Raw genomic sequence first — 23,906 nt, 5'->3', positions numbered from 1 at the left:
GGAGAGTGTTGATGGAGATCCTGGAGGATTTATTGGTGAGGTCGTAAGAATCGCTGGGTTGGACATCCACCTCGATACACGGCAGGATGGCTGGTCGTTGTATGGCATTTAGCGTACTCGTCCTGTACAGCTCCCTTATCTAGATTAACAAATTCGCACTTCAAAATTCAAGAAAATGCTTACCAAGTTCCCTCCCCTGCTGCCGAAGTGACACAATGCACTACAACGTTATACAACCCCCGTCCAGACCAACCCATTCCTCGCCACCAACAGTTACCCAAGTCCGCAAACAAGGCTCATCCCGCGCGGAGATCCTGCCTCTTGAGTGGATGTTCTTTTAAGCATACGACTATTCGGATTTACAGGGTGGGATTTCCAACGGGGAGCCCGAGTCTTGGTGCAGTCATGTCAAGATCCCCAAGAATTGTGTCATCCTGCACCACGGTCGCACAGACGATCCATGTTTATATAGCTCAATCTCTCGTCGCACGTTTTACTTCCCCTCATCGGCATACCAATATCTTTATATCGGTCAATTTTCGCGAGTGATCGCATTCTGCTGGTTATCCCTCTTGTCAATCGCGAATCCGGCGCAATGGGCTTCTCAAACTTTTTTGAAAGCCAGAAAACCACGGCTACCGTCTCGGCGGACCCTGAGGCCAGCGACTCTGAGCCTTCGGTCATTCACGAGGGCGATCTCGCGTACACACGCGTCAAGGGCGGCAATGGCTCTAAACCTTCGTACCAAGAAGCCGTCGGTGCACCTGTTGAATCGCACTCGCCGCTTGGATACAACGTCGGTTGGCTTACGGTTATCTTCCTCAATGTTAACATGATGATTGGAACTGGTATCTTTTCTACTCGTACGTATTCTACATTACGCAAGAGGGGTATAAGCGACTAATGATGTGCAGCTTCGAGTATTCTTAACCGTGCTGGGTCTGTCGGCCTGGCGCTGATCATCTGGTTCATCGGCTTCATCATGGCTGCGTCTGGTTTCAGTGTTTACCTGGAATTAGCGAGTTACTTTCCTAATCGCAGCGGTTCAGAGGTTGTGTATCTTGAGCAGGCGTATCCTCGGCCTAAGCACTTCTTCCCTGTCACATTTGCTGTCCAGTCGGTCATTCTGTCGTTCAGCAGTAGCAATGCCGTCGGTAAGTCAATTTCTTCTTTTACCTTTTATATCTCGTGTTCTGATCATATATAGTTCTATCCAAATACCTTTGGCGAATGACCGGCGATACTCCCTCCGAATGGCAGATGCGAGGTGTCGCTATCGCAGCTTATACCCTGGCTGTCATCTTTGTCATCGCGCATAACAAGTACTCCCTCTGGCTCGTCAACTTCATCGGCGCGTTGAAGATCCTCACTCTCGTCTTGTAAGCCCTTCCATTCCTACAAACATTTCACCCCTAACACATCCTACAGCATCAGTATTGCAGGTCTCGTCGTCCTCGGCGGCAACGTCAAGCGCATCCCCGACCCCGGCCATAACTTTCGCGACGCCTTCGCCGGTGCGACCCCCAACGGAAACGATCTAGCCAGTGCCCTCGTCAGTATCGTCTTCTCGTACGCCGGATACTGGAACGCCTTCAACGTTGTCAACGAGATCCAGAACCCTATTCCTACGCTTAAGCGAAACGGTACAGTCTCGCTCACTGTCGTCGCCGTGTTGTACATGCTCTGCAACATCGCATACTTCGCTGTCGTTCCTAAGGAGGAGTTCGCCGAGGCTAGCGAGATTGCCGCATCAGTCTTCTTCACCAAGCTCTTTGGTGATAGCAAGTCTGCTGCCAATGTCCTCAACTTTCTTGTACTGCTGAGTGCCTTTGGCAACCTTCTTGCTGTGTTGATTGGATCTGCTCGTATGCTTCGTGAGATTGGTCGACAGGGCGTTCTGCCTTACACCAACTTCTGGGTCTCAACTAAGCCCTTTGGTACTCCACTTGGTCCTTACGTCCTAAAGTGGGTGTTGACTTTCATCATGATTGTTGCGCCTTCAGCTGGCGATGCTTTCACTTTCGGTAAGGAGCCTGACCCCTCTTGATGTTCTCTGATACTGATCTATTTCATAGTTGTTAGTCTGGGTACATATCCTGATGCCATGTTCAGGTTTGCCATGGTTTTGGGTCTCTATGTGCTCCGGCGTCGTCGGTCAAAGGCCGGTATTGGTCGCTCTGACTTCAGAGCTTGGCATGCTCCTGTAATCTTCTACCTCCTGGTCCAGGTCTTCATCCTCGTCATGCCTTGGTACCCTCCCAAGGGCGGCCCATATGCTGGTGATGTTAGCTTCTGGTATGCCACATACTGTGTCGTCGGTATTGCAATGTGAGTAGCAGTCTGAGAATATCAATATCTTCCAGGTTACTAACAGCCATCTTCAGTGTCCTTGTTTGCGCCCTTTACTATGTTGTTTGGATGTTCCTGTTGCCCAAATGGAAGGGCTATGCTATTCGCACTGAGATCACCAATGTCGATGACAACGGAGCCAACACCCACCGACTGGTCAGAGTTCCTTATGCTGACCTTCCTCGATGGGACGAAGAACATGACGAAGCTGGAAACCTTCGCCAGCGAACAACTGTTGTGGCTCCGAGCTCCGAGGGCTCCATCAAGGCGTAAGTGGTGGTTTGTGAAGGGGTCATAGCATCAGATAGCACTAGGAGAGTCAAGTCTATGAACAGAGATTTTGCATACGAACAAGGTTAAAGTAAAAATGGGTATTATTCGTATTATGTCTATCATCATTATTCTAAGCCGAAAGTGATCTATTCCGCAGCATTGCTAGCGCAAGACCAAGGAGTTTTGCTTCCTCCCTCAGCAATTGCCTCAATAGAAGCCCAGAGTCCAAGGACGCAGATGAGGAAGCCAGTAAGGAAGAGGATAACATTGGCCACAAATCGGCAAGTCTGCTTTCCATCCTTGAACCAGTTTCCGTAGTGCATCCAGAGCCAGAAGATACCAGGCAGCCCATAAGAGAACCACGAGGCAAAGAGGGCGCAGATGAGACCGAGGAGGTTATTGAATACAGGAATAGACTCCGCAATGACCATTGACAGAGCCCAGATGCCGAAAGTGACACCGAACCAAACCATGGTAGACAGCTTTGTTCGGCGGACCATGTGCTTGGTATTGCGGAAGATTCGCTGGAAGATATAGGCCGAAGCGACATGGCCGTAAATAACACCAGCGATGACGATAGTAGGGATGGCAATACCCCAGATGACCTTTCGCATAGTAGCAGAACCAGCGGCAGACAGAGCAGGCGAAGGAACATCAGGTCCGACAAAGACATAGATGACGATGGCGGCGAGGAGGTAGAGAGTAGTGTCGACGATCTGGAGGAAAGCCAGAGCCTTGGGCCAATCCTCGGGCTTCTTGAACTCAGAGATGACAGTGAAGAAGCAAGAGTGGCTGGAGAAGGAGATGGCAATGTTGGTGACGGCCAAGAAAGCGCCGGTAAAGCCGAGCTCACGAGCAACCTCGATGCTTCCAGAGCCAATAGGTCGCTCATGCGCAACATCTCCAACCGTGATGAGCACAGCGAGCGTGATGGACATGCACGAGGCCATGGACATATAACTCGTGTACTTCAACGTACGCGGCAGGTTAAGAACCCAGAAAACCGCCAAGCCAACAACAGCCCAGACAATAGTACACGTAGAACTATTCGTCAGAGTGTTTAGGCAGATAGTCCAAGTGAGAAGATGGCTTCCCATGACGAAAACCTGGAAAATAACCTGCGCCCAACCAAAAACCTCCTGGAAGACACGGCCCATGCCGATGGATTTTCCAATGACTTCGACGGCGTCGCCAAAGTTTTGGACGAAGGGGTATTGCGCGCGGAATTCAGCGAGGACGAGGCCGGAGTAGGTGGACAGGAAGCCCATTACGAGAATGAGGATAATTCCGGGGACGAGGCCGACGGTGGCGAGGACGGAGGGGAGGGAGAGGATGCCGAGGGATACAGTCTCTGCAATGAGGACGATACCGCCTTGCCTGGGAGGAGTCAGTATTGAGAGAGGTGAAGTTGGGGTTGGGAGTGAACATACCACCACGTCAATGTCTTGTAGTCAATGATCTCTGCCTCCTCATCACCCAAGACAGCATCATCATTTCGCGGTTCAGGCACAAAAGCCGGAGGCGCATTGGAAACACCCTTCTCTTGATCCTCGGGCGCCGCAGCGCTTTTAGGTTCTGTATGGCTCATGATGATAGTCGCCCGTTAAGTTAGTGGCGCAAGTGTTGAAGAAAGAAGAGACTCAAAATTGTAAGACCAATTGACGCGACGATAATTGGAACAGCAGTCTTATTTAAATAAATTCCACTCTGGGGCGAGAAATGGCCGACAACGGTGGGAGTGAGAAAATGTCTTCATGTTAGTTTAACTCCCGAGTCAAGTCGGCCCACTAACATTGGAGGTTCTTCGGCCTGGCCCGATGGCGTCGCGCACCGAACTCGGGCAATAGAGAGTGTAGAGACTGTAATGAGCAGTGGGACGGTTACAGTGATCGCGGTTAAAATTAGTCGATCCTTCATTGGGCGAGATCGGCTGATGCTGAGGAAAAAACAAGCAATGGCCAGATCTGTATTGCTTCAATGGATTTGCTAACTTTTACGTTATGGTCCCACAAAGAGTGGTCTCTCCTCACAGAGAAATCCACCGCTCCAGACTCTCTAATTTCCACGTAAGAAAAGGGTTTCCCCAGACCGGAGAACACAGCTAGATTCGCCATCAAAAACTCGCGATAGATGTCGTTATAGAATCGGAAGAGCCTCATCGTAGCCGCGCGCTTCTTTCAGCTCAGAATTTTCAGCCTCCTTCAATCAAGCTACTGCAAGTTTGTTTTGGAGGAATTCGACTGCCGGAGTTTCTAGCCGGCTTCTGGAACGACAAGAGATTTCTAGCGTCGAGGGTCTAAACTAGATTCGGGATGAGTCAGGGCAAAGTGGATATAGGGCGCCGATCGCGCTCCGGACTTGGCGCAGCTTGTGAAGAATTAGAGCTATTACGAATGCCGAAATGTCATATTCGGATTGCTAGGTAAGCAGACCTCCGACAATAGTTACAGAGCACAGAGCTTTGCGATGATGAAGGCTGTCCTACTAGATAAAACTGCTAACAGACCTGCCCAGACAAGGATAATTATGCCATACTGACATTTATCGATAAATATATTATAGCAACCTTATACCTATGGGTTAAGCCATAAATAGAATTTACCATCACTTAGAACAGATTTATAGACTTGTTTACTGACCCGAAAGTGATATACCAAGTTAAGAATATATTATCCTAAGTTTAGTTGATTTTTTAATAAGAAGTCTAAACATTTGGGCATTTAACCTAAAGTTTGCAAATTAACCCTAAGACAGTACTATTTCTTGCCCCTCTTCTGCTTTCCTTTTCCCTTGCGACCAGTATTTCTTGTTCTCAAATAAGTGCCATAGGTCAACGGCCAAGCTCCCTGAGACCGATTCTCGTTCCAAAAAACCGTCATCGCGGCCTCTATCCGCGCTTCCCACCCAGTAGGAATCAAGCCACATTGGACAAAAAGGTAAAATTGATCTCGAACCCAGCCGCCACAACCCCTGCCGTCCTTGGTGAACTCATAACGGTGGTTATCTGCCCGTACAATGGCATCTAGGAACTCGCCTACCGTAAGACCAGGAGCCTGCGGTGAGATGCTAACAGTTTTGTGCGAGACACGTGTCATCCCGTAAGGGTGACGGATAATGTCAAGGCGAGCTAGGTAACCCTCGCGGCCTGGATATGCACCAGGCACTATCTCCAGCCTGACAGAGAGGTCAGGGCCACACTGCAGGAAGATATCCCAATGATTTCCTCCGTTGCGCAAGACAGAATGCGCCACGAAGTGGACCTTGGTGACAACATAGCTGCGAATCTGGCTCTCTGCTGAGTCAGGTGTGTAGCTTAGAGGGTTCAGGTTGTGCATTTCGAAGTTTGTATGGGAAGGCTTCTTTCCGCCTTCGCTTTTAGAGGGAGAACTTGGACCGCAACCCATTATGAAGTTGGAATGTGTTATTGGCTTTCTGAAGGGGATATAAAAGAGTTTGTATGGTGATGTTTGGTAGTGCGAAGAACCACGTTCAATGGCACAGGCAAACCTCACCCTTTTATCTTCATTGAGCCATTGAGAGATGTATGACTACTTCCCCCGTATCTACCTGGGTTGGCGCGCGCTTCGTTCAGAGCTTCGACATATATGTCTCAGACGAATCACCCGAGAAATCTTTCTGTACGGGCCACTAATTACATGCATCACACGACAAACTAAACCCTCCTGTCGAGGGCAAACTCAAGCTCTTGGACGGCCGATCTCAGGCCTGAAGGGCCAACAGCTCAACACCATACGTAGAAGGACAAACCGGAAACATTTTTCAAAAGATCGCTAGAGCTACCTGTAACACGGCGTCTAAATGGCAGCGCTTAAATGTGATAAGTTGTAACCGCTTATCACAATGCTTCTATTAATAAGATTGGTCCAACAAAATGACTGTTGGTTCAGTGTTCAAAGTCAAAATTAGGTCAACATGGATGCCTGCCTAAAGCATCCTGATCCTATTGGCTATGTGTTACCCGACATTTACCCGACATCTGATGCCACGCGGTGAATGCCTCGCGGCCGACTTGGAACACGCAACAATTTCACGAAATTCGGAGGCTTTCGCAGACTTCTCTAAGAACCCTTACCTCAACCGCTGTGAACCCCTATACCTCACTATCTCCTGTACGATATTATGGGCTGTTCCTTGTCGAAAACTCCTAAAACAGAGTCTCGTAACGAAAATCCTCCGCAGGAGGATCCTGAGCAAGGCGACGAACAAGGTTTCCCGCTACCATACCAAGATGTGAGTTGAGAAAGTGATTTGGGGTACCGAATCTATGTTGCTAATGTAGAAAATAGCCCAGAGCGCTTGACGATGATAATGCATTCCCTCTCGATGAAAGTGACATCTCCTCTGTCTCTGATGAGGAGCTTCTGTCAGCTTACTTGAAGGCGCCTCAACTTCATCATTATGGTGCTGTCACAATATCGCGTATTTCCAAACATCTTGCCATCAAAGGTGGCCCAGGCGTGCCAAAGAGCGAAGCAGAAAATATGAAGTTTGCTTCCGAAACGCTGCAGCTTCCAGTCCCCAAGGTCCATCGCACTTTCACAGCCGAAATTCCAGAGTTCGCAGGGATGCCTAACACAAGCCTTATTGAGGGCCATTTCATTGTCATGGACTATATCCAGGGATCGTCTCTTGACAAGAGCTGGCAGACATTCGACTTGACTACCAAAGAAACTGTCGCACAGCAGGTCGCGGAAGTGATCAACAAGATGCAATCTACCGTCCTTAATCACATACCTGTAGGACCGATCGGGAGATCGCAGGACGAAAAGTCCCAAGGCCCGTGGTTCACAGACTACGGTGCAGGGCCTTTTGACACGCTGAAAGATCTTGAAGACTGGTGCAATCACAAGATTGATATCTGTGTCATGGTTAAGCAACTACCGCCCGATACTACGAAATTCGAGTTCAAAGACATAGTCCTTACCCACCAAGACCTGGCACCGAGAAACTTAGTTGTCGACAAAGATATGAAGTTATGGGTCCTTGACTGGGGCTGCGCTGGCGTGTACCCGAAAGGATTTGAACAAGCTGCGCTGCAGGTCCAGGCATGGAACGAGGAATATGCTGAAATGGTGCTGGAGAGACTTTCAGACCGACAAGCGTTCATGATTGGTAAACTAGCTGATATCGCGTATGGGCTTTCGACTGGTCGTGCTCTTTGAGACAAAAACGATCGAGCCAGTTGCTTTATAGCAAACAGATAATGAACGCGTGAAAATATAACTAGTTACTTATCACTCAATTAAGCCGCCGTTGATCTAACGAAAAGAGTAGGAACTAACAGAGATCCGGGCCCCGATTTCGCTGCGGACTTGTATGAATCTGGGCATTATCATGCGATCGAGTGGAGTTCCAATGTAGGGTTCTCGGGGAAGCTAGAAGAACTCCAGAAATCAGATTTGGCCGAGACCGACGACCCATTGTCTGTGCTGACAATGAGATGGAGACGACGTGGGGCCAACATTGAAGCCGATCACGGCAGTCGCCGCCTCTATACCCAGTTGACCAAGCTGCAGAGTCGGAGATTTTCAGAAAGCTTGAATGCAGAGCCAAGACTTGCCCAACTTCAATAGGTCCCATGTTCGTTTGATAAGGCCGCTTAACCCAAGCTTGTGCTATATAGTACTAGTCAGTGATTTTCGACCATCTACTGACCCTGCTGGACGGTAATGAGTTGTGATTGGAAAGGAAAGATTGCACAATTAATTCACGATGCACAAATCGCATTCATGAAGCACCGGTCTCGGACTATGATAAGTTGTAACGAATGTCCATTTATACTATGTTGGCTTAATGTTCTCCTTGCCTTGATGCTATATTGGTAATCACGATCTCCAGGGCTTTGACTAGTATAATATTTACAGATCATCATCACCAGTCTTCTTGCAGCAGGTCCAGCAAGGGTAGTCAGAATCTCCCTAGAAACTGTTAGTAATAAACTCATTACCATCACTAATAGGTGGCATACAAATTTCTTGGGGTTCTAGTCAAATAGTTAGCATAATCAACAGAGCGTAGACTTTAGGATCACTTACCCAGCCCTCGGGGCATGTTGGCTCCTCAGGCCAGCAGACCTTGAGGCACACCTCGTAGTTGTGGACGTTGACGACGCCCTTGTGGTTGGGGGTGACGGCATGGTTGGAAGAGGACTGGGAGACCTGGATGCGGAGGCTATGGACGAAAGGTTAGTATGGAGGTAACTGAGTAGGATGGACTGGGATGGGACCTACGTGATCTCCTCGCCGTTGGACTGCTTGGCGCTGAGGGAAGACCAAGGCATGGCAGCGATGCCGTTGGCAAGGAGGAGAGTGGAGGCGATGGAGAACTTCATGTTGATGGGTTGAAAGTAAAGTGAAGTAATGTGATGTAGTTGTGTAGTGTAAAGCGAAACTGTTGATGAGGATGAGATGGCAGAACGGGCGGGCAGAAGCTCAACCTTTATAGATTTTCCTTCCACCCAAAGCTCACCCATCATCCCACTTCTTGAGTCCATGAATATGTGCTGTGCTACACGTTACCCCTCATCAACAATCAGCTACGTCTGAACCTTCCTTGATTTACTTACCGATGGTCCGCCTGTCTTACAAGTTCTGTCATAGGAAAGGTTCCCGAAGCGTCGATCATCATGCAAGGAGGATGGAAGGCGATTTACTAAAGGCGGCATGGGATGGTGGCGGCTTGATCCCTGTTGCAAGACATAAATACGAGCGATTGACGATCCGGTCTCACTTGTGTATAACCTCCCGATGGCCCTTGGCTTTTGGTGTTGTCGGACAGTCGCAGCTGGGTGTACGTGACGTTTTGCGGAAGTAAGACCTTTGACTAGGTACCTACATATCTCATCTTGTTAGGTAGTTGAATATTGTTTCTAGATATTGCTTGAGTCACTTGGAAAGAATTACCTTAGATCTGCGCACTTATCAAACAGATCATTGTAGCTCACAAAGCTCAGCTCCAAGCAATGTCTAAATTTCAACAAAACACTCCGAGTAGTGCAGTAAGTAGCTGCCCACGCAATGCCTAGAAGTGTGTACTTATCTCATCTAACAGTCATGTTGTATGACTGACAATTTATTCTAGCGAACGAAAGATGTTGATATTGATGGTGATCAGTTCAACAATCTGTTTTGAAACCTGAGCTTTATGAACTTAACCTGACTAACGAGTATAACTGCCGTTAGGCTTGCAAATGCTCCGTGGTTTCCTCATTGCAAGCGGTTCCAGGGTAACACTTGTCCGCTGTTCAGTGATCCGTCTGTACGACGGCTGAGCAGGACGTTTATCATACTACATCGTTCAGTGTGTCTTGACTACTCATGCCCTGTTTCACTGCATTGGTGTCGAAAGCCCATTGTCGTATTAATTCCACTGCCATCTACTCCCAAGGCTCCAAGTTTTCTGTGCTGGTATGCTCTAAGCCCTAAGTCGCAATTGCAAACAATACATCTACCCCGCATGGTTGCAAGAGACACACAGTCATGGAAGAGCTAGCTGTATGATATTTGACTTGCCTGTCTTACCGAATCATTTTTGATATATCTCTGCCCAGGAGCTTTCTTTCCTCCGCCTCCCCGGGATCCCACTCCAGGTAATCTGTATATGTTTTGAAGAGCTCGTATGCCATAGTTTCTAGGGTTATCCGAGACCCAGACCCCAAGAATCTAATATGGGGTCTGCCTGGATTCTCGAATTCTGATAATGATTGGCTAAAGGTCGATTTTTGAACATTCAAATCAAGTCTAAGAAACATATTGATCTCATCCTTTGACTGGAAGACGGCTAGGACCAATCAACTTCTCCATACAATGATGTGGCACGATTGGAATGTCCCGTTACACGCAGCAGAAGCACCAATACCCGGTACATTGTCTCTTCGGGCCGTCGGACAAGTAAGAGCACTGTGTATCCCGTGTCTCACCTACCCTGCCACTATGCAAAGCGCTCCGTTCGGCATTGCAGTCATAAGATATCAGCGCTTATGCAGGGATATATTGAAATCTATGACACAACTCTATGCGGGTCGGGGACTTTTGCTCAGCTGAATGCCTCGGTGAGGCGAGAGAAGAATGCTAATGCAAGGAGGCCCGTGGTTCAGACTCGAGATAGCCAACTTTAAGGATTGGAGCTGAAGCGTGTCTGAGACATAATTGGCCACTAATCGAGGCCCGATCCTTTTAGGCTATCGAACGACAAGACTTGTAGGGCTCATTGCTTTCGTGCTCGAAATCCCTCGGGAGACAAACTTCTTGACCGATCGCGCTCTCTTTCCATCCTTTCTTCAGAAGCTTTAATCTTATTGCCAGTTTCAGGATCCCATATCCAGCCCTCCTTCAGCCACATCCATCGCAAATAAGCCCTCAGCTCTTTGTCAAGTGGCACGACCCTCTTCCACTCGGGCTCAAACCCCCGCACTGCATTCAAGCCATTCCAATCATCGGCTAAACCCCTCAGCATGTCTCGGTGGAAGATCCGATAGCTATCAATCGCGTACGGACCAAGGGACGGCAAATGCGCCACCTCCCAGCCCTGTCTCACATCATCTTCACCCAAGACTTCATCTTTGCCAATACCTAAACCATCTCCCTGCAGGGGGTAATGCAGTTTTCTGTACCGCCTTGATTTATGGGGTGGTTTGTCAAGCCATGTCTTGGCAAAGGCGATGAACCGAGCGGCACGGGAGTTGTAGAGTCCTATTGGACGGATGAGATCTGCGAGATCGGAGAAACTTGCTTCTGCGAGGTGGGTTGGCGTTGGGTACTGAGATATGAGCTCTTGGAAAACTGGGCGGGCTTGAGATCCTCGAGTCCTGTTCCAGAGAACGGCTGCAACGAGGAGTTGGTACAGATTTGTTCCGACGGTTTCTTGGATCAGACCGAAACGCTCTTTGGAGATTGGAGGGATTCGAGATGCCGAGAGTACGACTCCAGAGGGTGGTTTTCGTGGTGTTGTCTTACGTTTCTCAGTTTTGATGGGGTTTGTGCCACTCAGATCGGTTCTGACCATGGAGCGTGTAACACGTCGATGAGTCTGTAATATGAGGGTATCGGTTTGGTTCTCCATAGCTGCAATTATAAAAATGGCACAAATGGCATCTAAACATGCAGGTTATTTCATAAAATGTTCAGTCTACTCAAGAGAAAAGGGAAAAGAATTGAATATTAAGATCACATGCTGCTAGGTCCATGACGCAATGGACATCTGCCGGGACGTATCCCCCGCAGTGCGCACTGAAGAACGAAGCCAGCCACCAGGTGAGACAAACAAGCAGTCTCTGTTTAACGTAGATCATTTCAATCATGGATCACGTGTAACAATATGAAAGCATTATTGGAATTTTGTGCACTGTTGTAAGCATTACTAAGTCGTAGTTAACACTGTATTCCCACAAACTTTGTGTTCGTAACAGTCCCACTAATTTCATAAATCTTATGACTGTATTCATCAATTATGAATACACTAGACTATGAATCTAGGTCTTGGTAAATCTCAAGTAAGTCTTGACCTCCTTGATATCACGAAACTTGTTCGCATCCTCCATCGAAACAGAAGACGGAATAATAACATCCTTCTTATCTACAGTCTGAAGTAAACCAATAACCCACAGTACCTCGACTGATTTACGACCAATTGAAGCAGGATGCATCATCGTAAGCGGAATGGTCTTGGAAGGTTCGATAACAAAGGCTGGGCGAATGGTGAAGTCGATGCCCTAAGAAACGTTGGAAATCAACTACCAGTCCAATCGTCTTGACTCATCTCTTGTCAGATCGAGGCTTCAGCTTTGCAAATGCACCAAGCTCAGTGGTGCAGACCGGAGTGAAGTCTGTAGGGTGAGAGAATAGAATCGTCCAGCTGTTGCCGATGAAGTTGCAAAAGTCAATCTCTTTGTGAGTAGTGAGCGCCTTAAAGCTGGAGGCTACCATAATGTCAGTGCATGACCTTTCACGATTGGCAGGCGTCTATATAATACCAGCTGATCCTAATTACAGGTGAGGCGGTTCTTAAATTATCGTCGTAAAGAATCTGCGCGCTATGGGCTGGCCTAGAGGCCGTATGATAACCGGAGCTTAATTGGGCTTCCTTGGGAGGTCGCTGATGCTTTGAATACTCTGAGTATTTAGATACTTGCTCAATGAAAAAGGATGATCCGATTGAGAAAGCATCTGAATGATTATGTTGGCATTACGTCGCCTTTGAACACATTTAAGGAGTAGTTCAAGGTCAGTAGAAGGTCTTCTTACCGTTGACTGTTGCTCTACATGCTGCTTCTACGATGGTATCCTATTCCAGAGTTTCCTCGTTGGATTACTAGTTCCTGTTATGAAGTGGACGCATGCCTCTGGACGAGTGCCGTCAAGCTTTTCATGTTCCTTGTAACGCCAAATATATCAAGAAAAGCGCACAGAGAGACAAGAAAACCGACCAACCTTAACTCTTGATGCTATGGAAGTCGTTCTTCTAACGAATATCCCCACAAGTTTGAAGTGAGTCTCTTCTCGTCGCTATCGATATGCATAAAGCTCAGCCGTTCCTGTCGAGGCAGGCTACATATAAGGCGCTTGATTGTAAGTCAGGTCAATCAACTCAAGATAATCTCTCATTAACTGACCGATTTGATACCTCCTCTTATTGAACTGGCTCAAAGGCTGCCAGCGTATTTGTGCAGACTAGGGTGGATTCCGCACGTGAGAGAAAAGAAGTATTCAGCTGTTCTTGGAGGGCTGACGAACGTCAATTCATTCACCAATGATAAGGGGCCATGACTCTGCCAAGGCGGCAAAGTCTTGGTATTGCCTAATGAACTGAAAATTGACCTGCCTGTTTAGATTGCATGTTCCCATTTACAATCACATATGCCTCCAAGCCCCCTACCTTTTATGTAGAACCCGAGACGTCAATAATGATTCGCAACCTCTTTCATACGAGCCTGCTGCATTTAGAATGGCCTACGTTCAAAACTAGAACGAGAAAACACGGAAAAAGATCTATGATGGAAAAGGCACTTGGCTTTAGGCAGAGAAACGAGAGAGGGCGTTACAGAAATTAACGCGTGAGCACATGTGATTCTGGAGCTGAAATGTCGTGTAACACACCCTCAGCCTTTTGAGACATAATAACATCACAAATGGAACAGTAATTTCCGAGAACCAAAAAGGGATCCCCTATTACCAGTCTACCTATATAAGGACGTTCCAGCGTCATTATGGTTCCTGTGCGTTTTCTGACCCGTGAAAAAAGTCACTGATTTTGTCTTTGTCTATTGAATCGTTCATCATGTCGTCGCTCAGCTGGTCCCGGATGCTTCTCCTCCTCCCCGCAATGGCGATTTCGGTTGCAGCACTGCCACAAGCCCCAGCCACTGCTGAGCCGATTGTTACTCCCGTTGAGTGTCCTCGCCATAACCCTAAAGTCCAGGACGGGTCAGTATACCCGGTAGTTGTTTTTTAGTCGGCCACCTCAAATACTTACCTGCCAACAAGAACTCTCGTCGACCAGCTCTGGACACAGAACTGTGATCTCGTGACAAAGTTTCTCAACAATGCATTCACCACTGCCCAAGCGGCACAAACCTCCCAAGGGACTCTAGAGTCACTGCAATACTATTTCGTTGTCCGTATCTCCGTTTTCCGTTGACCTGCATTCGCTAAAATTGTTGCAGCAAGATTATTACTATCTCACTTTGACAGTCCCTCACAAAGCATATCTCTTGAAATCCTTGGATCCAGATGAATCTGCCGCTGATCAAGCATCCGCCATCAATGAGACGGTTCTGGATATGACTGGGGACCTCGAATACGCAAGCAGTTTTCGCGAGGACCTTACAAGTCCTGATCATCTCAATGTCAGCAGCAGCGTCGTCAAGAACGCGAAGCTCGAGCCCGTTCTACGAGAATATGTCGATTGGCTAGGAGACAATACGAATCTAGGCTGGTACCTCTGGAGCATATCAAGACTCCCCTGTATCTATGTGAGAAGTCTACATCGGAGGTGTCAACTTATACTAACGCGTTCAGGGATGGGCTGAAATTGCGTATCAGCTGAATCAATCGTCTACCACAGTGAGAGGTCGGTACAGGAGCTACATTTTAGGAAAACATGGACTGATATTGTCAAGACTCAAAATTCTTCGACGAGTGGATTTCTCCAAATCTTGAATGGAGATATGGAGCCAAGCTGTCTGGTAAAATACGAGTAGCCCGCCCTGGTGATTACCTGACTGACTGTGAGTAGTTGAGTTACAGGAAGTGTTGATCGCCAACAACAACACTGAGACATTTGCTGTTGCCAATGGGCTCTTCCGCAAGGCCCTGGAATACGAGACTGCCTTTTTTGAGAGTGCACTAGGAAAGGCTCCTCTAAAATAAAAGGCCTTTTGGTTTTGAGGACTTTTTGTGCTTCAATGCGCCTTGAGGCATGGCAGCAATTTTATATACATTTTGCTTTGGTTGCATGTGAGGTTTGTGCTTTGCGTCTGTGAACCTGGCAAGTGGCATTGTCTGACTGTTGCTTGATATGATGGTATTGCTAGCTTATCTGAGGCATACAACAATTATGAGAGTGCTCTTTTGACTGGATAGATCCGACTGCCGATGCTTACAGCACTTACCTTGCTCATTACTTGTAGAAGCAGTATTCCCTGAGCTCAGGAACCTAACTGACCTTTTTTCTATGCTGTTAGGTGGATGGGTGCGTCGGCATAGCCAAGGATGTAGTGGCGTTGAAGATAGGGATATCGAAGCGATGGCTCAGTATTGTTGTGCTTGTGTCAACCTGACTTATATACCTGTCGGCTGGAGGCGGCAGAAACACTAACTCATATATCTCGGAGTTCTTGGACGCTGTGTAGAAGTCATTAGAAGCACCGGAAACGTAGACCCATGATCGTTCGTTGAGGCAAAATCTTGCAGCATCTTCAAAGTCTTGCAGGCTGATGATGGATTCAAGTTATGGGGGATTTCTGATGAGCTTGGGGTTATCACAAGAAATAAATAAAGAGATAAAGAAATGAAAAGTTAAATAATAGTTAAGGTATCGTAAGAACCAGCATATATCATATACCTATTAGTCTAACTAATATATATATATTCTATTCTATTAGCAGCATTGGCACTTTACACGTTAGCTTATGCTTAATGCTTAAAATTGATCAGACTTACAGTAACAGTTCCAGAATCAGAGCCCTGGTCAGCCACTGAGTTACAATTAGAAGCTGTTCCCTGTGAGCCGCATACTTGACCAGCAGCAGGCATACTGGAGCAGAGTGAAAAAGGAGACTTGTATATCCTATAAGCTAGAGCATCTCAAGATGAATCGCTGCGTGTACTTACGCAAATGGCAGATCGTTGCTTGCAATTCTGGGCAGAGACGGAAACGAAGGCTGTTGCCATGATCAAGATACCAGATGGCCGCATGGTGAGATGACTAAGTTCAAGCTTCAGGGACTGGCGATTTACTGTGTGTGGTTTCTTTTGTGTTGAGACTTGGGTTGCCAGGACTGAGGTATAAATACTGTTCCCTACTCAGAGCTTACAGCCTTTTCCAGAGTTGTATCATGACGGGCCCAGTCACCAAAGTTAAAACTGATCATTTACCCTCGCGGGTAAAAAGTATCAAACGACAAAACTTAGAAATACGGATCCGGTGGTCGGGTTTTCATTTCCGTCGCCAGGATTGCGCGTCAAGGCTCGTATTAATGGAAATGGGACTTTTTGCATTGATATACTTTCAACAGACCCTGGGAAAGTTAGCTCGTGGAAACTATTCTCTATGTAGTATAAACTTTCAAACTTGCGAGGTTAGAATAGAAGTGATAAAGGTCGCCGTCTCGCTGATGTCTGGTATATAGTTAATGAGATCATTATGGATATAACTCAGGCACTACCGCATCTACCTCCTCCTCTGATTCAGTGGTCTATACAAAAGGGTTCGAGAAATTGTCAAGCTGTACAGAGCCGATCAGGTTATAGCAGCCACATAAGTTGTAGCAATATAATAAAGTAGCCAATAGAAAGTTTTATAATGCAGTTTTTATGACTGGGAGTATTCTTCGCTCTTTCCAATTCTCACTTCTTCCCGCCGGCCTAATCCAACACCTCTATCTCCTCTCCGGCACTTACACATCCCTAACTACTGCTGGTACTATGCCAGCACCAGCTAATTGATTATCTTGCTGACAAGATAGTGACCCATTGACTCTGTGCTCTGCTTGGGGTTTCGGGCGGCCCTCGACACTTGAGAAGTTGCTTTTGCCCGCGGCATCCCTTGAACCTTCTCCACCGGCTGCGTCCTGCTCTGAGCGAGCCATCATCAAGCGCTTTTTATTTCGTTGCTCAAGAAGCATCAGTTGCATCTGGTAGTCTCTCAGAACATGCTTCGAATCTCTCGCTGGCAGACAAGATGGTGGATCATCAACTCTCTGTCCCGTTTGGGGTTTAGGGCGCTTTTCGTTTTGTTGCTCGAGAAGCATCACCTGCATCTGGATGTCCCTCAGAACATGCTTCGGATCTCTCGCTGGCATAAGAATGCCGTTCCTTGGTGGACTGATTGTGGGCATCTGAACTTGCAGACCTTGCAACCTATGTACGTCAGTCTGCTGAACCATTGGCGCAATAACTGCCGCAGCTAAGGACTTCGACAATGCATATCTCCTAGATGGAATGCGATAGGAGAGCTTAGACTTACTGTTGAAGCTGCAGTTCGGTATTTGCTGTGAAATGTGGAACTCCGCCTCCAGTAACCCTGTAATCTTGTGGAGTTGCGCCTAAATGCTGCACAACCTTCCCAGTCTCCCCAGCGGAAATACTCCCAACAGGGGGAGAATCAGAAGGTTCGGAGCTGTGGAGCATTTGGCCACCGTGTAGAATCCTTTCGTTACGCCATTCTACAACCGGCTGTGCCTCCAACATCCTTGTCCTCTGAATTTGTTTCTCCTTGACTCTTCTGTTCTGGAACCAGTTCTTTGCAAGGGTTAGCGTTCGAAACAAGACGGGCAGGTACAGACTCACGTTTATCCTCGGCTTATCCACCTGCAGAAGATCCGCGATTTCACTCTTTCTTTGATGATTTGGCTTCGGGGTTTTCTGGAACTCTGCTTCAAGGAACTCGGTTTCACTCTTTGTCAAGCGAGGCTTGGAGACCGGATGGTGCGAAAGCGTCGTAGAGGTTGAGTCGTCCATCATATCTGGTTTACTAGTAGCAGAGTCCCGAGAATCTTCCATATGAGCCTTAATTTGCGTTCCGCTATGGGGTTCCGGTTGTAGCAATAGTGTATAATGGGCATTTCCATCTGGTTTACCAGGCTCCCCATCATCATAAATGTAGTTTTCCTCTCTATTCTCGCCTGCTTGAGAATTTTCTAGTTTCCTAAGAGTAGCTGGCTGCTTTCGAGCCCCCGGAGACAGCGAAGATGTGTCGTCTAAGCTACTGCGGGCCGACTTGACTAATTCCTGGCGTTGTGTCCCCTTGGGATCTAGGCCACGCTGCTCTTTCGTTTCAGCACATATACCAGGATTAGCTGCTTCAGGCCCGGTATTTAGAAGTCGAAACGTCGGCTTTTGTTGCTTCGATATGAATGCCGACACCGGCTTCATGGGGAGTCGAATCATGTTCATATCCACACCCAGCCATCTGAGGAGCAATATTGCTCCACCAACAAGGAAAAGGACGATAGCGGCCGCTGGCGGGTACCACACTGCGGAAATCTGAAACTTTGTCATACCGAAGACGCTCTACGATTGATTAGAAAGTTGCTGACATAGCGGGTAGTCTTCACTTACTGCCACGAAAGATAGAGGAAGGAAGATAGTGGCTAGGACATTTAGCATCGCTGTTGCTTGGCCTTGAGCTATCGCTTGAGTGTTGAAAGCCTGTTGTGGGTCAGTATCGAGGTCAGCCGTCTGTTAACAAGTGAGATCTGTTCATGTAGGCCTACCAGACTGAGGAGGTTTTCCAGTTGACGGAGGATGACCTCAGAAGTCTCGAGCTGATGTTCTAGATTCTGCTGGGAGTCTTGCAGTCGAATCTCCAGCTCGGCAAGCAGCTCGAGCAGCTCAGTACTCTCCTTCAACTCGACATTGTCCATGGGCTGTCCTTCTTTCCGCCTTCTCCCCGTGAGGCTTCGCATCTTGTTAATGCGGGCCATCTTGCTATTCGGGAACATTCTTCGCAGGATTTGGCTGTACTTTGCATAGGCTGCGATGAACAAACGTAGGTCTTCCCGGAGGGCGATGACATTGGCCATGTCTTGATGGATGATGCGTGTCGTGCCAAGGTCAGCGACGGCATTGGCGCTGGAATACATAGAAGCATGTCGCTGGGCGAGTTCACGCCGCGCATTGGTCCATATGGTTGGCCACCCTGAGAAGGTAGCAGCAAGATCAAGGAACGCCCATTGCTCAAACTTGGCGAGACGATCTTGTCGTCGCCCGATAGACCAGAACTCGCCCATCTTCTCTGGTACGCATTCGTGAAAGCTGATCGTCACGACAATAGCAATCCTTTGAGTATCTTGTTGACTTCCAGTTATTGGTCGTTCTACAGATGAACACCAGCCGAGAATGGGAAGGAACTTAACCTGTGCGGGAGTGATGTCGTCCTTGGGTCCGCCCTGACTGTGGCTTGCTGCTTGAACTTGTGGATAATTCGCAAGAAATGCCACGGCTATAATGACGATGGACACATCCGTCAGCCTCAATAATCAATCCACTTAAAATGGCCCTGTAGTTACTCAAGTACTTACATCTCTCGTCGGTGGTGTTTGGGAGAATAACCGTACCTCGTCCCCATGTGCTTGATTCGTAAATATCCGCCAAAAGGTGGATGGGAAAGTTGGGGAAGCACCCCAGCAGCTGGATTTCAAAGCCGCGATCATATTCATGGGTGCCTAAGGCAATATTGCTACAAGAAGGAGGACATTCATTAGATGTCTCATAATGCTACAATAGGGGTGATAAAGTTGATCTCGACGTACAGTATCACGGGGCGATTCGCCTGAGCAGCCAGATCGTACAGCCTGTCTATGTAACCAGGGGTACTTAGCGGACTAATGCCATGCGTCCCCATCTCTTCTCCAAACCTATTTGGTAGTTCGGGGTTACTCATGTTTGTCCAAACCCTAACACTCCGTGAGCCAGTCAGCGACGGAGAGAATTGCGCTTTGTCCATGGCCGGTACAGAGGACTATGTTAGTAAGGATGTCGTTGTTATGGGAATTGAATGCAGAGGAACGACATCAACAGCAGTATGAGTAGAGTAGCTTAAAGATGAAGTTTTGGCTTGGTGGGTGTGATGAGTGGAAGTTCTTCATTTTGCCCCGTAGTCAGCCTGAGAGGCTTGGCTGCCTGAGGCGGGCCAAAATCCCACTGCGTGTTTCGCTTGCGCCTGTAAATGTGTATTGTAAATGTACTGATAGTGCGACTTTGGCTGCATTAGTGCAGTCAAAGCTGGCCTCCGATTCGATGTTTCCCGCCAACATTGCTCAGCCGCACTGCATGATGAGAACAACCCCATAACTCGCCGTAGTCGGGCGGAACAGGCTGGGATACAAGGTTATCTAAGGCATTTTAGCTGTAATTTGAAGTCAGCGCTTCCTGATAGACACTCATTGGTCGAGGTCTCTGCAGAGGGCGGCTAAAGGGTCTACAAGGGTACGGCAGCTGAAAGAGTAATAATATTACCAAAGTCCCCTCCCGAATCTTCTTCTGTAATAAAGAGCTTCTACTTTCTTTTCTCCAATAACCTGCGCCTGAATCTTGTTTTATCAAGATTGTCCAACTTCCACCCGACTTACCGTGCATATCTCTATGACGCGATATCCTTCTATTTTCTTGGCAACCTGATAATCATGTGGCTCATCAATACCAAAACCTACAAATTGGAGAACTTCGTTAATCCGCCATGTACCTACTCCATTCTGTCTCACACGTGGGAAGGAGACGAAGTTCTTTTTCAAGACATGGAGAGCCTACCTCACGCACGAAGCAAGACAGGATGGAAAAAGATAGAAATGACCTGCGAAGCATCTCGACAAGCCAATATCTCTCACAGCTGGATTGATACCTGTTGCATCGATAAAAGAAGTAGCGCTGAGCTGAGCGAGGCTATCAACTCCATGTTTGCGTGGTATAAGCAGTCTTCGGTATGCTACGTTTACCTCTCCGACTTGGTCTTCCCGCGCTCGCCGGTTGACACGGACATCCCTAAGTCATATGCAGCTGTGGCTTTTTCTAAACTCGAAGATGAACTCAAGACTTGTCGATGGTTCACTAGAGGTTGGACTCTTCAAGAGTTGATTGCCCCCGGCCAGGTTATGTTTCACGACCAAAATTGGAATCGCATCGGGTCAAGGGCTCCAGGATCCGACGTTCGATTCATCAAGGTCCTAGAAGAGCTGACAGGCATACCAAGTCCAGTACTGGAATACAAGACAGATATTGCCACCATCCCGGTTGCACAAAGAATGTCTTGGGCGGCCAGTAGAGAAACGACCCGGATTGAAGACATTGCCTATTGTCTTCTGGGGATTTTCGATGTCAATATGCCTCTTCTCTACGGAGAAGGTTCAAAGTCCTTTTTTCGGCTACAGGAAGAAATTGTAAAGAACCACGACGATCTCAGTCTTTTTGCGTGGAAGCAAGATGCCGCATCGTACGGCATCGGTGTACTTCGAGGGTGCTTTGCGAATTCACCTGCTGAGTTCGCCCACTGGCTGAACACTCATATCGAGGTGAATGGTTTCGAATCTGGCATGGAAGTCACCAGCAAAAATGTCAAGTTGGACGGTCGAGTCCTCAAACATGAAGACTACCCAGCAGGCATTGGGCACGGTGTGGATTGTATATTTGACTTGGGTGTAAAGGACCCTGATGATGATTATTATTCTCTTGGAATCTTTTTAGCGAGCTCAAGCCGGGGTATCACTCACTTTCGATTCAAGCCCTATGAACTAATTAAGTTACCACCAAGCAAAGTCTTGCTTCACAAAGATAACTACTATGACGATTACCACTCTCAAAATATCTATTGGGAAGAGAAACAGGCGCGAGAAGAGTTGGAGCGAAAATCTATCTCTATCAGAAAATCTATTGCAGTACAGGAAACTCGCATGATGGGTCATCATCAAAAGCCTGTATTCAAGATCCATTGGAACAAAGACGTCTTGAAGGTCCTCAAGTCTGTCAATGGCCAGAACACCAAGGAGTATATACCTTCTTTTGAATGTCACCCAAGTTCTGCGTCACACGAAGATGGGACACTTATATGGGTCACCGATTTTGAGCTGCAAATTTACCCTGAACACCGCGTCTCATTTGTGCTTGTGAACGGACTACATTTGGAATCCCATGATTATCGGCCAGCAACTGGCTTCGGTCAGGCAAAACTGCCCCGTCCAGTCTTCTGGGCATTTCTGCTCGGTGAAGGGCGAGCTTACGTTACAAGCGAAAGAGAGGACTGTGATGACCAACCAACTGTAGTTGAGATACTAGATGAAATCGATGAGGATATTTCTGAGATAGTGAGGCAGATCAAGCGGATGGATCACCGTGAGAGAGGAATATTTGTCCGCGAAAGTTTGTTGGAACGTCACGGTGATGAAGTGGGACACTTGTTTGATAAAGGTCTGGCTAGGCTCGTAAGGGTTCTTTCGCCTCTTGACGGGATTTTACCTAGTTGCGATGTATGGATAGAAACTGAGCATAACCTCTTGGATGATTATGGGGAGCTTCAAATCAACATTGGGCCATGCCATAAATCATGATGACAGGCGGACATACTTGGGAAAGTCATTTATCGGAAGCGCTATCCAAACGGATCTCACGTCTATGTTAATTGATGATTTTCTCAAAATGAGAGCCGTGGTAATCCCTAGCTATTGACAGATTTATATCTAAATAAAGGATTTCAAGCGGTCAAAGCGGCGGCTTTATGCTTAATGGCTTAGATAAAAGAATGGGTCCGTGTCTTGATAGCTGAAGTTGAATTAAACGTCGAGTCCAGATGAGGCTCAGAAACGGCTCGCTGGTTAGGCACCAACTCGTTAGGCTGAAAGAGGCTTACAGCATCAGCATCTATACCTCTTACAGTTCCCAACATCGCCGTGGAACCTATCTTGTTTCCCTGGCAGGGGCGTTCAAGTATACCCGTAATGTTTCATAATGTCTTCTGACATATTTCAGTACAAACCCCTCGAGCACCGAGATTCTTTCCGACTCCTGCATCTGGAGCCTAGTCTCGACCACAGCGCAGATCTCAAAGGCTCGTTGCATCATGCTACACTCTCTGATTACAACTATGACCTGATCGAACCATACACTGCTCTATCCTACGTCTGGGGCGATGTAAGCCACAAGGGCGTGATACACCTAGGTGGTAGAGCCATGGAGATCACTGCTAGCCTGGACGCTGCTCTAAGGGACATGCGCGATAGGAGTCGAGTTTTTTCGGATTTGGGCAGATGTTTTGTGCATCGATCAGTCAAATAATGCTGAAAAGGGTTTGCAAGTCGCCATGATGGGGAGGATATACTCCACTGCGCATCATACTGTAATTCATCTGGGAAAATCGCCTAAGGGATTTGAGAAGCTGGTCAAAGATCTCAAGGTTCAAAGCCAGACAATGATGCATGAAAATACGCCGGCCAGTGGGCAGTTTTCATTAGCAGCGGATGAGGTTGACTGTATGCGACGGAATCTACTATCAAAGCCATGGTTCCGCAGAGTCTGGGTTTTCTAGGAGCTTGTGCTTTCCACAGATGTTTGGGTTCGGTGCGGTGACCTACGAATGCGGTGGCACCATTTTTGCCCCATTGTCGAGACCAAAAATGTCGTTGCTGCCATGCTACTTGACACTCTGTCTGACAGTATCGTCCAGCAAGGCCAGCCTCGAAACCTAACGCCCTTGAAGGACATGAACAGTAGACGATACGGCGCGTTTGAGGCACCACTATCTACGATTCTTTTCTGTCGGAGAGGAATCGGAGCCACTGATCCTCGAGATATCGTATTTGGTCACCTGGGTGTTGTATCGGATCGAGATAGGTGTGATAGTTTTACCAAGATCGATTACGATAGAGATCTTGCGCACGCGTCGGTCGCATGCTGCTCGGTATTTACTAGATGCTACAGGTATCGAGAGTCCTCTCCTGCATGCCATGAACCCTTCTCCCATTAAATCTCCCGAGGTTCCTTCTTGGTGTCCCCGCTGGTTTAGGCTGCAGGTCCCTTGGGAAAATACACACAAAGTTGGTAAAAGATTCATTGGTGGTG

The 23,906-nt window shown here is 47.6% G+C and overlaps 12 protein-coding genes across 12 annotated transcripts; 5 read left to right on the top strand and 7 right to left on the bottom strand.

Moving 5' to 3' along the window:
• Positions 1-595: 595 nt before the first annotated feature.
• Positions 596-2,622, top strand: FPRO_10060 (uncharacterized protein; the record flags this gene model as incomplete). The annotated part of the gene is made up of 6 exons (XM_031233520.1): positions 596-863; positions 915-1,154; positions 1,208-1,379; positions 1,429-2,024; positions 2,076-2,328; positions 2,385-2,622. 6 exons carry the CDS (start codon positions 596-598, stop codon positions 2,620-2,622), a joined length of 1,767 nt encoding a protein of 588 aa, XP_031083348.1.
• A 146-nt stretch (positions 2,623-2,768) lies between these two features.
• Positions 2,769-4,210, bottom strand: FPRO_10059 (uncharacterized protein; the record flags this gene model as incomplete). Its single annotated transcript, XM_031233519.1, has 2 exons — positions 2,769-3,999; positions 4,053-4,210. The coding sequence occupies 2 exons, from the start codon at positions 4,208-4,210 to the stop codon at positions 2,769-2,771; spliced, it is 1,389 nt and encodes a 462-aa protein (XP_031083347.1).
• A 1,168-nt stretch (positions 4,211-5,378) lies between these two features.
• Positions 5,379-6,026, bottom strand: FPRO_10058 (uncharacterized protein; the record flags this gene model as incomplete). The annotated part of the gene is made up of 1 exon (XM_031233518.1): positions 5,379-6,026. The coding sequence occupies one exon, from the start codon at positions 6,024-6,026 to the stop codon at positions 5,379-5,381; it is 648 nt and encodes a 215-aa protein (XP_031083346.1).
• Positions 6,027-6,762: 736 nt separating this feature from the next.
• FPRO_10057 (uncharacterized protein) lies at positions 6,763-7,805 on the top strand (the record flags this gene model as incomplete). Its single annotated transcript, XM_031233516.1, has 2 exons — positions 6,763-6,873; positions 6,930-7,805. The coding sequence occupies 2 exons, from the start codon at positions 6,763-6,765 to the stop codon at positions 7,803-7,805; spliced, it is 987 nt and encodes a 328-aa protein (XP_031083345.1).
• Positions 7,806-8,501: 696 nt separating this feature from the next.
• Positions 8,502-8,974, bottom strand: FPRO_10056 (uncharacterized protein; the record flags this gene model as incomplete). The annotated part of the gene is made up of 4 exons (XM_031233515.1): positions 8,502-8,561; positions 8,612-8,626; positions 8,679-8,814; positions 8,874-8,974. The coding sequence occupies 4 exons, from the start codon at positions 8,972-8,974 to the stop codon at positions 8,502-8,504; spliced, it is 312 nt and encodes a 103-aa protein (XP_031083344.1).
• A 1,874-nt stretch (positions 8,975-10,848) lies between these two features.
• FPRO_10055 (uncharacterized protein) lies at positions 10,849-11,703 on the bottom strand (the record flags this gene model as incomplete). The annotated part of the gene is made up of 1 exon (XM_031233514.1): positions 10,849-11,703. One exon carries the CDS (start codon positions 11,701-11,703, stop codon positions 10,849-10,851), a length of 855 nt encoding a protein of 284 aa, XP_031083343.1.
• Positions 11,704-12,112: 409 nt separating this feature from the next.
• On the bottom strand, positions 12,113-12,566 carry FPRO_10054 (uncharacterized protein; the record flags this gene model as incomplete). Its single annotated transcript, XM_031233513.1, has 2 exons — positions 12,113-12,352; positions 12,456-12,566. The coding sequence occupies 2 exons, from the start codon at positions 12,564-12,566 to the stop codon at positions 12,113-12,115; spliced, it is 351 nt and encodes a 116-aa protein (XP_031083342.1).
• A 1,351-nt stretch (positions 12,567-13,917) lies between these two features.
• Positions 13,918-15,008, top strand: FPRO_10053 (uncharacterized protein; the record flags this gene model as incomplete). Its single annotated transcript, XM_031233512.1, has 6 exons — positions 13,918-14,063; positions 14,124-14,253; positions 14,303-14,611; positions 14,658-14,709; positions 14,759-14,824; positions 14,875-15,008. The coding sequence occupies 6 exons, from the start codon at positions 13,918-13,920 to the stop codon at positions 15,006-15,008; spliced, it is 837 nt and encodes a 278-aa protein (XP_031083341.1).
• Positions 15,009-15,738: 730 nt separating this feature from the next.
• FPRO_10052 (uncharacterized protein) lies at positions 15,739-16,055 on the bottom strand (the record flags this gene model as incomplete). The annotated part of the gene is made up of 3 exons (XM_031233511.1): positions 15,739-15,753; positions 15,801-15,917; positions 15,972-16,055. The coding sequence occupies 3 exons, from the start codon at positions 16,053-16,055 to the stop codon at positions 15,739-15,741; spliced, it is 216 nt and encodes a 71-aa protein (XP_031083340.1).
• Positions 16,056-16,756: 701 nt separating this feature from the next.
• On the bottom strand, positions 16,757-19,743 carry FPRO_10051 (uncharacterized protein; the record flags this gene model as incomplete). Its single annotated transcript, XM_031233510.1, has 7 exons — positions 16,757-17,219; positions 17,326-17,600; positions 17,649-18,371; positions 18,420-18,509; positions 18,575-19,302; positions 19,382-19,539; positions 19,613-19,743. The coding sequence occupies 7 exons, from the start codon at positions 19,741-19,743 to the stop codon at positions 16,757-16,759; spliced, it is 2,568 nt and encodes an 855-aa protein (XP_031083339.1).
• Positions 19,744-20,485: 742 nt separating this feature from the next.
• Positions 20,486-22,399, top strand: FPRO_10050 (uncharacterized protein; the record flags this gene model as incomplete). Its single annotated transcript, XM_031233509.1, has 1 exon — positions 20,486-22,399. The coding sequence occupies one exon, from the start codon at positions 20,486-20,488 to the stop codon at positions 22,397-22,399; it is 1,914 nt and encodes a 637-aa protein (XP_031083338.1).
• A 397-nt stretch (positions 22,400-22,796) lies between these two features.
• FPRO_10049 (uncharacterized protein) lies at positions 22,797-23,811 on the top strand (the record flags this gene model as incomplete). The annotated part of the gene is made up of 3 exons (XM_031233508.1): positions 22,797-22,979; positions 23,116-23,317; positions 23,393-23,811. The coding sequence occupies 3 exons, from the start codon at positions 22,797-22,799 to the stop codon at positions 23,809-23,811; spliced, it is 804 nt and encodes a 267-aa protein (XP_031083337.1).
• Between the last annotated feature and the right edge of the window lie 95 nt (positions 23,812-23,906).

Source organism: Fusarium proliferatum (assembly GCF_900067095.1).
Source record: "Fusarium proliferatum ET1 genome assembly, contig: FPRO_scaffold006, whole genome shotgun sequence".
Taxonomy (NCBI): domain Eukaryota; kingdom Fungi; phylum Ascomycota; class Sordariomycetes; order Hypocreales; family Nectriaceae; genus Fusarium; species Fusarium proliferatum.
Note: the sequence above shows the minus strand (reverse complement) of the source record. Positions and strands in the feature narration are given on the sequence as shown.